At 53.3% G+C, this 16,477-nt stretch overlaps 5 protein-coding genes across 5 annotated transcripts; 2 read left to right on the forward strand and 3 right to left on the reverse strand.

Moving 5' to 3' along the window:
• Nucleotides 1-187: 187 nt before the first annotated feature.
• Nucleotides 188-4,118, reverse strand: K452DRAFT_350339 (uncharacterized protein). Its single transcript, XM_033545652.1, has 7 exons — nt 3,653-4,118; nt 3,585-3,600; nt 3,508-3,530; nt 3,337-3,454; nt 3,188-3,287; nt 802-3,131; nt 188-748 (listed from the first exon to the last, which is right to left on the reverse strand). The coding sequence occupies exons 1-7, from the start codon at nt 3,774-3,776 to the stop codon at nt 364-366; spliced, it is 3,096 nt and encodes a 1,031-aa protein (XP_033398957.1). The 5' UTR covers nt 3,777-4,118; the 3' UTR covers nt 188-363.
• Nucleotides 4,119-4,925: 807 nt separating this feature from the next.
• Nucleotides 4,926-6,113, reverse strand: K452DRAFT_268612 (uncharacterized protein; the record flags this gene model as incomplete). The annotated part of the gene is made up of 2 exons (XM_033538898.1): nt 4,926-5,271; nt 5,325-6,113. The coding sequence occupies 2 exons, from the start codon at nt 6,111-6,113 to the stop codon at nt 5,119-5,121; spliced, it is 942 nt and encodes a 313-aa protein (XP_033398958.1). The 3' UTR covers nt 4,926-5,118.
• A 1,201-nt stretch (nt 6,114-7,314) lies between these two features.
• Nucleotides 7,315-8,058, forward strand: K452DRAFT_168017 (uncharacterized protein). Its single transcript, XM_033535756.1, has one exon. It carries the CDS (start codon nt 7,387-7,389, stop codon nt 8,014-8,016), a length of 630 nt encoding a protein of 209 aa, XP_033398959.1. The 5' UTR covers nt 7,315-7,386; the 3' UTR covers nt 8,017-8,058.
• A 255-nt stretch (nt 8,059-8,313) lies between these two features.
• On the forward strand, nt 8,314-11,133 carry K452DRAFT_247645 (uncharacterized protein). Its single transcript, XM_033538068.1, has 5 exons — nt 8,314-8,639; nt 8,719-9,184; nt 9,238-9,608; nt 9,661-10,047; nt 10,103-11,133. Exons 2-5 carry the CDS (start codon nt 8,755-8,757, stop codon nt 10,895-10,897), a joined length of 1,983 nt encoding a protein of 660 aa, XP_033398960.1. The 5' UTR covers nt 8,314-8,639; nt 8,719-8,754; the 3' UTR covers nt 10,898-11,133.
• An 894-nt stretch (nt 11,134-12,027) lies between these two features.
• Nucleotides 12,028-16,205, reverse strand: K452DRAFT_247647 (uncharacterized protein). The gene is made up of 5 exons (XM_033538069.1): nt 15,860-16,205; nt 15,769-15,804; nt 15,338-15,712; nt 14,368-15,290; nt 12,028-14,320 (listed from the first exon to the last, which is right to left on the reverse strand). Exons 1-5 carry the CDS (start codon nt 16,157-16,159, stop codon nt 12,274-12,276), a joined length of 3,681 nt encoding a protein of 1,226 aa, XP_033398961.1. The 5' UTR covers nt 16,160-16,205; the 3' UTR covers nt 12,028-12,273.
• Between the last annotated feature and the right edge of the window lie 272 nt (nt 16,206-16,477).

Raw genomic sequence — 16,477 nt, forward strand, 5'->3', positions numbered from 1 at the left:
ATGGTGGCTTGTTGTGAACGCGATGGGGACCCGCGACAGCTTAGCGGCAGGCGGGCGGTCGTCCGACAAGCTCGGTTGCGACGTCACAGGAATGCTCCGGGTAGCTGTAGCTTGAGAGTACGCTACCACTCCTAATACCACAGCCATCACGACACACGTGCGAATTCAATATAGTTCACGTTTAAAAGTGACACGCAAAAAGGAATTTGAGTAGCGTCTAACTTAGGTTTTAGGTAATTCGAGCCCGTCCAGCAAAAACAACGCAGCGCCTCTGTCGCCAGAACCCCCGTCTTCGAACATCCATTAACCGCTGTACGCAAAATGACATGTTGCCGCCTGTCTGTACCCTCTTGGTATGACTGATCACGCACCGTCCAGCTGAGCCTCGAGCTCGTCTTGCACACCTTCGCCAGCAGAGTCGTTGCTCATCATGCGCGATAGCTGATCCGAGACGTAATGCGCAACGTGCTCGTCGATCTGCTTCTTCTTCGCGAGCGCTTCTTCGTCAAAGTAACCCACTGAGTTGACCCGCTTGAACGGTCTGGTGGGCTTCTCGGGGTCCTCATCCTCGACGGCATGTTCAGCACCTTCATTATCCCCCCAATCACTGCGCACGCCAATCGAACGGCTGGTTGAGGAGCGGCGGAATGCAGGCTTGGAAGGCTTGTACTTCATAAAGATGTCGTCAAAGTAGTGGGCCGCAGCAGTGGACGGAGTACGAGGAGTTTGAGGCAGGCGGCAGCGAATACTAAAGTGGCAATTAGCAATCATCGATGTAACCTTCAAGGATCATAAACTTACCCAGTGTCGGTGATCATCTTAGCAATCAGACCGGTCCAACCACACTGATGGCTTGCGCCGAGGCCTCTACCAGTGTCTCCATCGAAGAACTCATGGAACCACATGTAATCCTTCCAGTTCGGATCGAAGTCGAGCATTTCGTTGCCTGCGTTGATAGCACGGCGGCCGTCGTCTCCACGCGCGAACAGGTGCTGCAGGCGATGTTGAACCTCTTCTGCGACGTGACCCAGGTGCATCTCGTCGCCCGAGCCAGTAGGGCACTCGACCTTGAGGGTGTTTCCATAGAACATGTAGAACCGGAGAAGGGACTCAACAAGTAAGAAGTTGACGGCGATCCAGATAGGACCACGCCAGTTGCTGTTGCCTCCAAACAGACCACTGTCAGAATCACCTGGAACATAGCTAACCTGGAAGCGTTGGCCATTGACATCCATGGAATAAGGGTGGTCCTTATGGTATCTCGACAAAGAGCGGATGCCGTGGTCAGCGAAGAACTCATCTTCGTCAAGCATCCTGTGCAGGATCTTCTTCAAGCGATCCTCACTGACCAAGGACAGCAGAATCCTGTTGCCCTTGCCGCGCCGGGACATACTGGCGAGGTTGCGATCCGCCATCTCAGGGCGGTTCTCGATGAACCAGTTTACTCTCTTCTTGAAAGAGGGGAACTTATCGATGACCTCTGGCTCAAGAGTCAAAGTTGCGTAAAGTGGGATGAGACCAACAAGAGAGCGGACAGGCATCTGCTGGCTCCAAGGACCGCCCCAAGAGATGGCATCGTAGTAGAAGCCATCGTCGTCGTTCCACAAGGACTTTTCCTCGCCACCGGAGCGATATTGCATGGCATCGCTGATGAGTATGAAGTGTTCAAAGAATTTTGAAGCAATGTCTTCATAGATCCGGCGATGCTTTGCCAGCTCCAGGGCGATGTTAAGCATGCAGAGACAGTAGAATCCCATCCAGCCAGTGCTGTCGGCTTGTTCAAGGACACCACCAGTCGGCAAAGGATCGGAGCGGTTGAAGAGGCCAATGTTGTCCAGACCCAAGAACCCACCTTCGAAAACGTTCTTGCCTTCGAAGTCCTTCCTGTTTACCCACCAGGTGAAGTTAAGGAGCAACTTTTGGAAAACCCGCTCCAGGAAATCCAAGTCTTCGCGACCATACATCTTGCGCTCGATTTTGAATGTTCTGAAGGTTGCCCATGCATGAACAGGAGGGTTGACGTCGCCAAAATTCCATTCATAGGCAGGAAGCTGGCCATTGGGATGCATGTACCATTCGCGAGTGAACAGATCAAGTTGCTTCTTTGCAAAGTCGGGATCGATCATCGCCAGCGGAATGCAGTGGAAGGCACTATCCCACGCGGCAAAGAAAGGATATTCCCAAGAGTCAGGTAACGACAGGATATCGTCAAGGTACATGTGCTTCCAATGTTGGTTGCGAATGTTCTTCCTTCCGGGAGGAGGTGGTGGCATGTCCGGGTCGCCGTTCGCCCATTCTTCCCAAATGAAGTGGTAGAACTGCTTGCACCACAACATTCCGGAAAAGGCCTGTCGCTGGATGTTGCGAAGATCCTCAGACATCGGAACAGGATTGATGCGGTAGTAGAATTCATCAGCCTCAATCCTCCTCTGTTCGATAATGTCATCAAAGAGTTCTTCGTCAAGGTAGCCGTCGTTCCTGCGTGAGAGCCTGAATCGGACAACGGCACATTCTCCAGGAGGGACTCCGTCGCCTTCGTCGAATGCGAACCAAGCTGCTGCCTTGGTTCCGGTGTTTTCTGGGTTGACGGCAGTCTTTTCGTCGTCACAAATGTAACGGTGGAAAGCGTCCTTCACATACTTTGCCTTGTTCTCTACTCCCCAAAGCTTTTGCATGTTGGTGTCGTTGTCGGTGAAGAGAAGCTGGGGTTGAATGTCATCGCTGCCTTCACCGATTCCTGGAGAGGGCGATAGCTGAAAGTACCTGTCGCCAAGCTTGTAGTGTTTTGACTCGGCGGTGGTATCTCCAATCTTGCGAATGGATGGCTTCTTGTCCAGGGATTCACGTCCCCACGCCCAGGTGTTCCTGAAAAAGACGTGAGGGACAACGTGCAGCGGTGCCGCCTCAGGACCGCGATTGTAGGCAGTAACCCGGAACAAAAGCTCCTCTTCATCATCTGCCTCCTTCGCCGTCTCAATGAAAATGTCCCAGTATCTGTCGTCGTCGAAGCAGCCCGTGTCGACAATGTTGTATTCCCTATCGAGCTTACCGCGGCGGGCGTTCTCCTTGATGAGGTCGTCGTACGGGAATCGACGCTGAGGGTATTTGTAGAGGAATTTCATGTACGAGTGCTATGCTAGTGTCAGATATGATCGGATGAATGGAAAGATGGGATTTGGGCGCTTACAGTGGGAACATTGTCCAGGTGGAAATGTGCCTCCTTGATCGACTCGCCGTGGTTTCCTTGAGGATTCGACAAACCGAAAAGTCTCTCCTTCAGGAAGTCACTAGAATGTTGTCAGAAATGAGATATAACCACACAAAGGCTCAACTTACTCTTTCTCGTTCCAGAAGGCAAATGCGACGTTCTGCAAGCTATGGGTGTCGGAAACACCAGCAATTCCGTCTTCACCCCAACGGTAAGCCCTCGAGCGAGCCATGTCGTGGGAGAAGTCTAGATTGAGGTCAGCAGACGCCTTGAGCTTCATACAAACAGACAGCACTTACGGCTCCAGGCATCTCCATCGTGGCTACAGGGCTATTCGTTAGCTGCAGAACAATGAATTCCTCGAAAGGCAACTCACGAGTAATCTTCTCTAACTGCAAGACTGTTAGCAAAGCTCAATGGGTCGCCGAGGGATTGTGCGCTTGCCTGTAGCCCATTGCCTCTCTGCAACGTAAGGGCCCCACTTCTTCCAGTACCGCTCACGTTTGGTATCTTCCCTCAATCTCTTCTCCTCTTCGCAGAGGTATTCCTGGTTGTCGACGAGGACCATGGTGGGAGATCAGGCGGGTGACAGGCCAAAGTTGTTTGTGCAAAGGGAGTGTTGGCTAGGTAAGATGGCGCGATTGAAAGTCAAACGCTGAGGGGCAGAATGAGGGCGCTGTGATGCAATAGTGCAAAGCGAGCTCAGTGCAGGTAAAGCCAATGAGGGACAAATCAATGCCGCCGGAGCAAACAATGCTCGGATAGAGGGTGTGAGGTTTCTCTTGAGGAGTGGTGAGGGAGCTGTGAAGGGGGAAGAAAGATGGCGCGAGAGGTTTTTGTGTCGTCGAGTCCGTCGCATGCAGGTGCGGTAGGCGCAATCCAGTCTAGCTGAGGGAAGCTTCGTCCAGGCTTATCGCGGCGCCAATTCACCCAATTCACTTGACAGACAGCCTCAACACCCAATCCAGGCGGTAGCAATTCGCGCACAAGGGAAGTCGACGCCAGCAATTCGAGCGTCTCGTCGCCGTCGCGACCGTGGGCAGCTGCAGCTTTTTCACCTTGCCGCCACCGTGCTACACGAATCTCGAGCCTCCACGCGCGGCTCTCCAAAGTAACGGCGATCGTCGCAGCACCTGCCACTCCGTCATGGGCCCACATCTCCAGCCGCAGGAACCAACTGCTGCACGTTGCACGAGGAGACCCCACGGCCTCGCGGCCAAATACGGCCAAACTCCGCCAACACCCCTCGCTTTTGCGGGACTCGAGCAAGGAATTACTGCCGACCGAGCGCTCCAGAACACCCTGTCCGTTGACAGTTCAGCAAGAGGGGGGCACGTCGACTGCTGCACGAGTCCAAGGATAGGGTGAGAGGCCTCCATCTGGCTGTGCAGGCCAGCAAGCACCATTCGCAAAACCATTGCTGTCTTGAGAGCAAGTGTTTGTATTGGTTTCGACTGTGTTCCCCGGATTAAGCCTTTCTCAACGTCCGGCCCAGACCCGATAAGACGAGCATGGGGTCCTGGAGTCTGACGACAGTTGACAGGGTCCTGGGATGCCTCGTGGAGGGGCTCCACGGTCTGCCTGCATCCAATTGGTGCTGTTGAATCTGCAAGTTGGTGCCACTATTCCTTTTGATACGTTCAATCCCAAGCAAGCAATGGACAGAGTGCATGCAAATTCATCGAATCGGCAGGGAGGTGAATGTTTGCATTTGACTCTTAGACGAACATACATTTTATCATACTCCGTGTATAATAACAACACAACTATGACAAATGAATGTTTGGCATTATCTCCATTACGCTTTTAGCGTTGGTATCTTAGACTGTGTGTTGGTGCTCTACGTAGTAAACTTCAATCCGGACGCGACCACCTTTAATTCTCAAACGGCCCAACTACCATTGTGTGTTTTATTCGACGAAGTCCAGGCTGCCCTTACCGACCGTCGTCGGTGCCGCATCGGGACCCTTCTGTTGGCGGAGCTTCTCCTCAAATTTAGCAAACTCCTTCATGGCGACCTCTTCCTCCTCATCCATAACCTGCTGCACACCCTGGACCTCCTCCTGTTATTGAGTTAGCATCCATATCATCAAAACCAGAAATAAGGTGCTCTTACAATGTAATGCATCAGCATGCTTTCAATGCCGTTCTTTAGGGTGACAGTAGAGGAGTCGCACGTCCGGCATGCACCCCTCAGCTTGAGCAGAACCTGGCCATCATGGAAGCCCCGGAACTCGATATCGCCACCATCTTCTTGGATCGCTGGGCGAATGCGTGTCTCCAGCAGTTCCTTGATCATTCCAACGACCTCATCATCATTCTCATCGAAAGCCAAGCTATCCTGCTCCGTTTCCTGCCCTTCACCTGCATTGCCTTGCGTGATGTTCACCATGGCCTGTCCCGATGCCACAAACTCGCTGATCAGGCTGAACACCTCAGGCTTTAAATGCGCCCAGGGGACAGAGCTGTCCTTGGTAACAGTGATATAATCGGCACCGAAGAAAACGGATGTGATGCCGTCGACGTTGAGTAGCTTAGCGGCAAGCGGCGAGGGGTGCGGCGGCTGAAGAGTGGAGCGAGGCGACATGTACTCGAGGAAAGTAGAGGGGAAGCCCTCAGGAAGAACGCGTGTGTTAGGGTTGAATTTGAGGGCGTCGGGGTTGGGAGTGTTCTCGGTTTGGATGAACATTGTCCGGCGGCTCTCGCTGACTCCAATGCGGAACGCATTACGAGGAGATACAGGGCTCGGCCTGTGGCGTACGGAGGTGATAGGACTGGCAACCTGAGAGAGGCAGCGCGGCGCAGGTTGGGATGTGGCGAGCCGTTGCGCGGTGCGGGGGCGCACGGAGGGTCTGGCTCGCGACAATGCGCGGATGGCGGATCTAGGGACTGAGGCTGAGGACATGGCGGGAGCTGCGTTGGACGAGGTGTAGACTAGCTGCGTGCGAGTGCGATTGTGAATTGGAAGGAGTGGTGTTGTACTTAGAGAGTCCTGAGATAGCCGGCAGTAAATTGTCCAGAATGGCGTCAGAGCTTGCAAGGGTCTTGATTTCTCAGCAACTTTGATCACGTGCAAGTTGATATCATCCAATGAAAATCAAAGGAATTTCGGAAGTACGGATAAGGCTGGATAGGGAGCTTGGGAGTTCTCGACAAAAACATCTCTTCTAACTTAGGCATGTACTCTGTTCGAAATAGATCTTCGATATGAACAGGCTAATTTCCTTGTTCCTCTACCAAAGCTCGTTGAAGCCATGTGCTGAGATTCTCAACGAAGGTTTGACTGCGCGACCCCATCATATCGAAGTTCTTAACTTTTGGGGCTACTACAAAGAATACTCGAGTACGGTCCACGTAGCTCGAGCCTCCTTGCTAGGTCTGTGTAAATTTTTAAACTTTGAGCCGTCGAGCTTATCTTCACCTCATGGCGTCCACATGCCACTCCCCCGAGCGATGAGCATCATCGATCCGCAGTCGTAAGCCAACTTGCTGGCTCAGTCGACTATCTTATTCGCCAAATTCTGTCACTGGGAGCGCTTTCCTCTTCCGGTTAAGTTTTTTGATGGGGTTGCCGGTGCTTGCTCTGGAGTTGTACAGGCAAACGGGTTCAAGCGGGTGCACCATCTACACTGACACGTTCCCACCCACGGCTACTGTCGTACCAGTCCCATGGTCGCGGGTGACGATCTTCTCTTTGGGTAATCCTGAATATGTAAATCATACATGATCGACGACGCTCTTCACAATATCCAGGGGATGATCCAGACATGGGGATGAACCTGATACCTATGTCGACTCTTGAACTGGCTTGATAACAATGGACAAGTATTGAGGCACTAGTATCTTCGCATTACAATCTGCCTAGTCGCTGAAAATACAACCATGTTCTCATTCCTAAGTACAATCGCCCCTCGAGTTCGCAAACCTGGGTGTTTTGAGTGAGTTCTACGAGACTTGCCCAAAGATTATGGGCTGACCGGGCCATCGAGCATCCGATAAGCAGGCATAGTTGTCAGTGGTCTCGGACGCGTACAATAGCTGCCGAGGCAGCAGCCAAGCTTCGTGCATGCTCGGCGCGAAACACATAACCAAGCATAGTAGTTTTTTTCCGGGCAATGCAGCTCTAGGGACTCCGATGAACGGCATCCCAGGTTACTGCACATGTCTTTGGTCGCTGGATGCCTAACTATTATTACGTCGAAGGTGGGTGCACGCAAGTCGCAACAGGTCTCTCTGCAAGCAGACTCTGGCCGGGCCAGGCCGATACTCTAGACCGCGTGTTGCGATTGCATTTTCAACAACCCTGCGACGGCATCCAGCAAATGGGGAGGCGTGGCAGGGCGGGAAGTCGGCACAGGCGGCGCAGCGTGAAGACCAGGATAATTTTCGGGCGTCCAGCTGGGTTGTTGCACAGCGTACGTTTCTCCAGCTCCGCCCCCAACGCCCCACTTCTTCTCCGCTCCCCGCAAACACTTTGTAAAGTGGAACGGCCTCGACGACCGAATTTGGATCTTGGGCACTGTGCCACTTCTTGGTTTTCTGGCTCTCAGGCAACGAGCGAGAGATCTCCTCACCCCCCATGCACGCAACAATACACGGGATTATCCGCTGACGTCGATGGCGCTCTCGCTGACCGCCATGGCAAGCCACGCCGCAACCGTTGCCGATCGAGTACAACCACAGCGCTCGATGCCTCGTGTGTGCTGGATGTGACTGTCCGCAAGGCGGATTCCGACAGCTGGCAAAGCGCGGGCAGCGGTGCTCGAGTAACAATGTCAAAGCCGGAAGGAGCTGAGGAAATGACTTGAGCCTCGAGCAGCCTAACCACGCCTCCGGTGACTCGATGCGACAACCCCCGGTCTCGTCCGAGTAAGCTCAAGAACCCAATCAACTAGACTGCGTCGTACTCTGCCCCGCTGCACAGGCAAACCCCGACATGTCTGCACCGAAAGGATTCGAGGCTGCCATGACAAGAGTCAGCAGACGACAAGAGGCGGGCTCGGCCTGCCCTGGCTTGCGTCATGGGCCGAGAGCAGAGAGATCTGTATGGCCCATTATTGATCGAGCCCAACATTTGTGAGAGGGAGTCGCGGCTGTCACGACTCGCTCGGTAGTTAAGTGCCATGGGGAAATGTAACGCGGAGAAGTGGCGCTAGCCTTGTCACGGAAACCCCGTTGAACCCTGATGTTTCTGGGGCTTGGCTGTCCGGGGTCGAGCATCAGCCGTAATTCATAATGCTCATCTTCCCGCTCCCCGTCCGCTTTCTTTTCCCGTCCGCTCTTACTGTCGGCTCTGCGCGCTGCATTTTACTGTATATGATTCACCTTACGGACAAATTTGCTGGACGACGCGCTCTGCCGGAGCAACATACCCTATCTCCAACCTCCTCTGAGCGAAGCCATTACTCACCCAGTCGCTTAGCCGTTGGCAGTAAATAAACCCCCTGTGCTGCAGTTTGTACAATCTGCTAATTTTAATTTCACCGATTTACGGGCTAACTTCTTTCAAGTCTTTACTCCGAAACACATCTGCGCTTCGGGAAAAGATGGCCTCCCCGGAAAAGGGCACCACCAATGGCGAGGTTGCCCATACGGAGGACGCCAACAGACGCTACAGTGAAACTGCCCGGAACCAATCCGTAGTGTCGAGCGTGACAGCGGCCGACCGCGCACGGCGAAATGCCAACGCAAAGCTCGCAAATCCTTTGGCGGGCTACAGCCGTGCACGCCTGGAGAAAATGGGTCGAGAGTATGCGTTAGAACATGCTCTCGCTGAGCCTGAGGATATACGCGCATTCCAAATTGGCGCAGTGCTTGCACAAGACCCGCTACATTTCGACAAGCTAGGAACCAACACCCTCTCCGCAGAGGAAACCAGCACTCTACAAAAAGAGTTCACTTCAAAGTGGTCGCAGCCAAAGCTTTTATACGTGGTGATTATACTTTGCTCCACTTGTGCAGCAGTGCAGGGCATGGGTACGTCTCCCCGGTTCAGGCTTTTCGGTCAACATAAGCTAAATGTCTTGTAGATGAAACGGTCGTAAACGGAGCCCAGCTCTTTTACACCCCACAGTTTGGCATCGACAATGGCGATTCTCGCTCTACTTGGCTCACCGGTCTTGTCAACTCGTCGCCTTACCTCTGCTGTGCTTTCATTGGATGCTGGTTGACCGTACCCTACAACCACTGGTTCGGGCGCCGTGGCACCATATTCATCACGTGTCTGTTTTCGGCTATCGCTTGCTTCTGGCAAGGTTTCGTCAACACTTGGTGGCACATGTTCGTTGCTCGCTTCGCTCTGGGCTTTGGTATCGGCCCCAAATCTGCAACCGTACCCATCTATGCTGCCGAATGCACACCACCGGCAATTCGTGGTGCCTTAGTCATGCAATGGCAGATGGTCAGTTGAATCCTTAGAGCGTATATACCAAATCAGTACTGACATGAAGCAGTGGACCGCTTTCGGTATCATGCTCGGCTACGTTGCTGACCTCGCGCTGTACGGTGTTCCCGATACTTCAAATGTCACTGGACTCAACTGGCGTCTGATGATGGGCTCCGCAATGCTACCGGCCGTCGTCGTTTGCTGCTTCGTTTTCATGTGCCCTGAGTCGCCCCGTTGGTATCTTAGCAAGGGCCGTCACGCCTCTGCTTACCACGCCATGTGCCGCCTACGTTTCAACAAGATCCAGGCTGCACGAGACCTGTTCTACATGGCCGAGCTGCTCAAAGCCGAAGAGGGCATGAAAATTGGACAGAGCAAGATTAAGGAGCTCTTTGTTGTTCCTCGCAACCGCAGGGCGATGATTGCCTCGGAGATTGTCATGTTCATGCAGCAGGTGCGGCGAAACTCCTCTCCTGTTTTGAAGACACAGCAGCTAACGAGCTAAATAGTTCTGTGGTGTAAATGTCATTGCGTATTATTCGTCCTCGATCTTCCAAGACAGCGGCTTCAGCGCAAAGTCTGCCCTGGCCGCCTCCCTTGGCTTCGGTGTCATCAACTTCCTCTTCGCCATTCCCGCCGTCTACACCATCGATACGTTCGGACGACGCAACCTCCTGCTCTCTACCTTCCCGCTTATGGCCGCCTCTCTGCTGTTTACAGGCATGTGCTTCTTCATCGACAACACGCCTGGCAGCTCAGCGCTGAGAGTGCGTGTCGGACTGATTGCACTGGGCATCTACATCTTCGGAATGGTGTATTCTCCCGGCGAAGGCCCCGTGCCATTCACCTACTCCGCGGAAGCATACCCGCTGTACGTGCGCGCGTACGGCATGTCCCTCGCGACAGCAACAACATGGTTCTTCAACTTCGTGCTATCAGTAACATGGCCTTCACTGCAGGACGCCTTCCGACCACAGGGTGCATTCGGGTGGTACGCAGCCTGGAACGTGGTCGGCTTCTTCCTGGTGCTGTTCTTCCTGCCCGAGACCAAGGGCAAGACGCTCGAAGAGCTGGACCAGGTCTTCAGCGTGCCGACGCGGCATCATGCTGCATATGGCCTGCGCCAGGTCGGCTATTTCTTCCGCCGCTACATCTTGTTCCAGAAAGTCCAGCCTGAGATCCTCTACCAGATGGAGGATATGCCGCAGGATGGCGCGCGCGCGGAGGACTTTGGCTCTGATGACGCAGCCGGCTTTGAGGTCCCGGGCAAGGAGGTCTCGCCGCAGAGGCGTGACTTGACGTAGATGGAGTGGAGGGTTAGAGCGCGCGCGTGGGGGTTGTGCTTATGTGCAGTGGTAAAGCGAGAGTAAAAGGGGGGACTCGCGCCTCTAATTCTTCGTTTCTTTTAATATACGTCTGGAATCGCGTCAGTGCGCTGATGGACTTGGCTGGAGAGAGTGTGTTGGAGGATGGACGGTGTATTTACTTTTATCGAATTGATACCCCCTCGCCACACAGCGAGGGCTTGCTTTTTGCGAACTACTTCGGGACCATCTCTGTGTCTTTTGTTCATTCATTCACTTCAATTACTGTTTGTACGGCGTGCTTGGCAGTTTAGGGAAGATGCTGGGTGTGAACGAGACCGGTTCTGATGAGGTAAATTCACTGCTTAAATAGTCGGCTGTGAAGTAGTTACTTCTCCACAAACGAGAACTGCGTTGTTTCCGACATATCATTCACTTCACATCCTTGTCAGGGGTGGGGGTTTATGCGAATCTAATGCAGCAGCCACCAAAGGCTTTGTCCGTAACCAACTCCAGCCTAGCCGTGTGTGTGCTGGACGAATGAGCTTTGATGCCACCGTCGTCAATGGCAGTGAAAGTAAAGATGATGATGATGAGCATCAACTTTCGCACCACCACCCACCATCACAACGCCTTAGTGACGTGTAATATTGTTGTTTTTGGCGTTGTCGTCTCTGTCCTACAAGTGGCCGTGTTAGTGTGTATGTGTGGGTTAAGCATTCAGTCCAGGTACGTGAAGATGTGCCGCCATAAGGGCAACTTCTTCCCATAGGGATGGGCCAAAAGCCTCAAGGTATGGGAAACCCTTAATCTTCACGTCCGCCATGTCTCTTGCGTGCTGGTATTCCTCAGTCGTAAGATCGAACGCCGTAGCTGCGGATGGCTTCTGTGGATTTTGAGCCAGCGCCTGACTATATTTGTCCAATCGGCCAGATTCTTATTCCTTCGACGGTTGCTACAGCTTCTCTATTTGTTTCCTCAACTCTACGATGTACTAAATACATACATACATACTGCAGTATATTTGATACATACATCCGTCATTAGTTCAAGTTTCCGAGCAAACAATTCACCATGAATCAGATTTCTCACATACACAAAAATATTCATATAAGAATCGTAATTTATTTCCATAACTTACTAGCATAGCAGTCGTGCGTGTCGTAGTCATTGCCGTTGTCGTTCTATTGTACAAAAATGGATAGGATGAAAAATGGTGTAAAAGGAAGGAAGCGGAAGAGGAAAAGAAGAAGAAGAAGGTGAAAGTAGAAGGAATAAAAGAAATGATGTCAAAAGAACCAAGCCAAAGAGAAGTGAAGTATCCCCAAGCCATTCAACCCAACAAGCAATTTCCCCTCATTGCAATCATCCACCATCTAAGTCCCTGTCTCAGTCTCCACGCCCGGCTGGCGTCCTTCCATCCGGCCTGTAAGTCTGTTCTTCAACTTCCTCAAGCCAATCCTACCCTCGTCCGCTGCGAAAGCTGCATTCCTCGCTGGCCTCCACTGCATCATACCGCGATGCTTGCGCTTCTCCGTACGGCGGTTCTGCTTATTCGGGTCACTGTTTGACGATGTCGTCGTTCCCGATGTCTGCGTGCTGCGCCGGCTGTCACTGGTGTCAGCTGATGCGCGCGTTGACTTGCGCGACCGGCTCGCGACGCTGCTGCTGCCCATCTTGTCTGCGTCGCCGTCCATGTTCTCCGCATCCTGGATTCCCAAATCGTCGCTCGAAGAGGAGTCCGACTGGATGTCGCTCTCGTGGTCCTCGTCGCTCGATGGGTGGTGCGGGTCGTGCAGCGGCGGCTCGACACCGGGCTCACGCCGCTTGCGCCCGTTCGAGTCCATGTACGCCTTGGGATCGTGGCCGAATGCGCCGCTCCAGTCTGCTCCGTCTTTGGACAGCCACTTCTTCTTTTCATCTTCCGAGGCCGACTTCAGCGTGTCACGGCCCGCCGTCAATGACTCCTCGTGAAGTGTCTTCACGCGCTCCGGCAGCTCCTTGTCGACGCGACGTTGGCGTACACCCTCCGCCATGCACGCCTCCCACGTCTCAAAAGTCTCGCGGGAGTCATTGTCCATGATGAAGGATTCGTGGCTTTCGTCGGTGCCGGCCTTGAAACGGCCACGGAATTGAAGACGGCCCACCTCCTTCAGATCCTCGAGGGCTGTCTCATTATGGCAGTTCATCTCTGTAACGTAGTTTTGGGTGAGACGTGCAGGGTTCGAACAAGTCCAGATGGGAATGTTGATGGGTGTATCTTCGTTGTCGATGAGGTGATGCAGCCAGATGACACTGTAAGCATCGGGCTTGCGCTTACCAGAGACGTGGAACTCGAAGACGATAGGCGCACGGTAACGGTACTTGACGGGCAGACGCACATCATTCTTACCATCTTGCTTCGCCAGGTCCCAGAAGTAGCCATCGCCCTCATCCAGTTTGCGCGCTTGCGTGCGTGGAATCTTGCCGACAGAGCCACCTGTACGCATGCGTAGCTTAGCGTGGTGGTTGTAGCCGGTAGCCAGGATGCGCTCAGAAATGAACTCAAAGGTACCGACATCCCAACCAAGGAGGTTGGGTGGCAAGCGAGTCTCGATGCTACGGAAGAGCAAAGAAATACGGATGCGGCCGAAACCAATGCCACCATCGAGAGGATACCAGCGAGTAACCTGTGAGCTCGTCTCAAAAACATCCGAGAGCTTCAGAGGAACAACACCCAAAATGGGGTCATGCTCCCTGTTGCGCTGATCACGGACGGTGACGGTGACGATACCAGACCTCCAGTCACGCATGAACCGCTCAGTTCCCGCGTTGAAGATAGGTTGACTGCTGACAGCCTTGGCACGAGTCCGGTAGACGAGTTCGTCGTTGTAGAGAATGGTGCAGTAGCTCGTAGGCAACTTATCGCCTTCCTCTTCGGTGTTTTCGCCATAGGGCTTCGCTGGTTCGTATTCCTTGCCATTGCGGCTACCCTGGGTACCCTTGATGTTTTCAAGCTCAAGATTAACGATCTGGTGGACGACAATGCTGCAGATTCCGCTGGGCCAAAGAGGGTCAGGGGGTGTATGCTGAACGGCATCGTCCTCCTCAGTGTTGGTGACGCCCTTTTCATCCTGAAGTTCAGGGTGATCCTTGAGCTCATCAGGCAATGCTCTATTCTTGCCATCGGTCCTGAGTTCAGGCCTGAACTTCGGCTTGCCAAAGTATCCGACCTCCCAGTGAAGCTCACCGGGCATGGAGCTGTCTGCGTCCATGCCAGCAAGCTTACTAACCTGCGGGTACATCTTTCCGGGGTGCTGGATCATCTTCTGCATTGAAAGCTCGACCTTGCCAACGATGTCGTCAGCGCTGTGGCGATCAGAGTCCCACAACTCGACGCTAAGGTTTTCATCGGCCTTGATCAATTCAGGGGTGACAAGAAGCCTATGGTGTGTTAGTAAAATGAAGCACGAAAATTTGATAGAACTTACGCAGTCGTCTCCTCCCAAATGGGGTTCAAGTCATCTGTAATGACACGCGTGCAGTACATCGGCTTGCCGTACTTAGAGAAAGACAGAGTAATGTACGGATCGCTGCCGCCATGCTTGCTGCCACGCTTGTCCTGCTTGCTGAGACCAACCGCGCGGTGGATGCGGATCCACATAACACCCAATGCCTGGACATCCTTGGTGATATCGTCGCCTTGTAGAATCGCCCTCATGTCGAGGGACATTGATTTGGGCGCAACATACATGCTAGCTGCAGCGCCGATAGCATAGTTGACAAAGTTAGAGATCAAGGGCAAGTTCAGGATGTTTATTCCCTTCTCCACCATGGGGATACAGCCAGCCTCAACCTGAGGCAAGCCCATCAACGTGAAAGTGAGTGTCTTGAGGAAAGGCGGCTCTGGCGTTAGGTTCAACCGCAAACGGATAGTGCCTACCAGGCCCTGCAATTCGACAAATATCGGCAGAGGGACACCAAAAAGCCCCTTAATACCCAGGTAAAAGACGAGCTGCATGTGCATGTTGCGGGCCTTGTCCGAGGCGCGCTTGCCGGTGGGCTTCGCATGGTAGGCGAACGAAACCTCTATGTTGTAGTAGTCACCGCCTTCTTCGTCGGCAGCAGCCTCTTGAGGGTCTTTTGTCTTCTTATTTTCCTCGTGAATTGCTTCTTTCATCTCCGTCATGTGGTCATCCGGCAGCGCGCGCAGGCTCAAAATCCGGATCGGATTGCTGCCCTGATTGATTTCGGCGACACGAACATTTTCAATAATACCAGGAACAGATGCTTGCATGACATCTTCCAGGGTGTCGGCGACGCCCTGGAACATGTCTGGGTTTACCAAACCCCAGACGATACCAAGGAAGGTGTTCATCCACTCCACAGATTCAGGAATGAGGTTCGCAGTAGCCTATATCACAGTCAGTAGTGATTTCAGAAACCCAACTGCCGACATACCGTCAATCCGCGAGTCTTTTCGCTCTCCCATTCAACCTCGCGTCCGCTGCGGACGACCTCTTTCATCCACAGCCAGACGCCAGAGACCACACAAAGGGCCAACGGAATCAAGCCCTTCAGAGAGCCACCAAACATCTTGCCAATGACGACAATCGCAGCGAATATGCCAATGCAGAGACCGCCCGTCCTCTTCTCCATGGCCGCAAAGTATGGCTCGTAGCTAACCGAGGGGGTAGGGTGGAAGAGAATGTTGGTCTTTTCACCGTGGATGGGGACATCGGAGGTGCTGTTCTCAGCGACTGGGTCTGGAGGAGCAGTGACATCTTGGTTGTACTTGTACTCGTTGTTGGATTGGGAAGCGTCCGTCTTGATGGGCTGCGCAAAAAGTCATCAGTATGTTGCTTGAAGAGAGTGGCGATAATTAGACGTACGGTATCTTTGCCGAGGTTGGCATTTGGGACTGAAAGCTGTACAACTTGCGTCAGTTGGAGAACGAGAAAGCCCATGCTAAAGAGCATTTACCTGAGGGTCCTTGGACCTCTCGATCGTGTCTTTGTTCACATCCTCAATGACGACGTCGTTGCCGGTGGTAGGGTCCGTGACGGTCTTGCGAGTGCCTTCCTTGCCCGCCTTCTCGGGCTTGTGGGGAACGGCATCGCCATTAGCAGTGCCTTGCTGCCTGAGCTTCGTTTGCTCTTCGAGTTGTTTGTCGCGGTCGGCCTTGTCGCGGTCGAGATTCTCGATAAACTTCTTGACGGTGGGAATGGGGTTGTTGCCCGAGTAGTGACCCCCGGGTTGGTGTTGCTGCTGCTGCTCGGCCATGGCGAGGTGAGGCGCCAGTGGTATGCGGCAACGGGCTCAATGGCAATGAAAGGTTAGGGTAGGAACAAAAAAAAGGGAGGGAAGAGAGGGAGAGCAGGGTAAAAGTGATTTGCGCGACCAAGGCACTCGTCAATGACATCATGTGGCTATCGCGACGCCAATCAAGCAGCGGCGACGCGCAACTGCGCCTACATTTGCGAATTGACCTTGTTTCGGGGACATGGCCATCCAATCCGAGCCTAGGCGGCTCTGTCGCAGTTCAGATTGGGCGCAAGAAGCTGGGTTGATGATCGCCCGTCGCCGCTGACCCTGGCCGGA

Source organism: Aplosporella prunicola (genome assembly GCF_010093885.1).
Source record: "Aplosporella prunicola CBS 121167 unplaced genomic scaffold K452scaffold_9, whole genome shotgun sequence".
Lineage (NCBI taxonomy): Eukaryota > Fungi > Ascomycota > Dothideomycetes > Botryosphaeriales > Aplosporellaceae > Aplosporella > Aplosporella prunicola.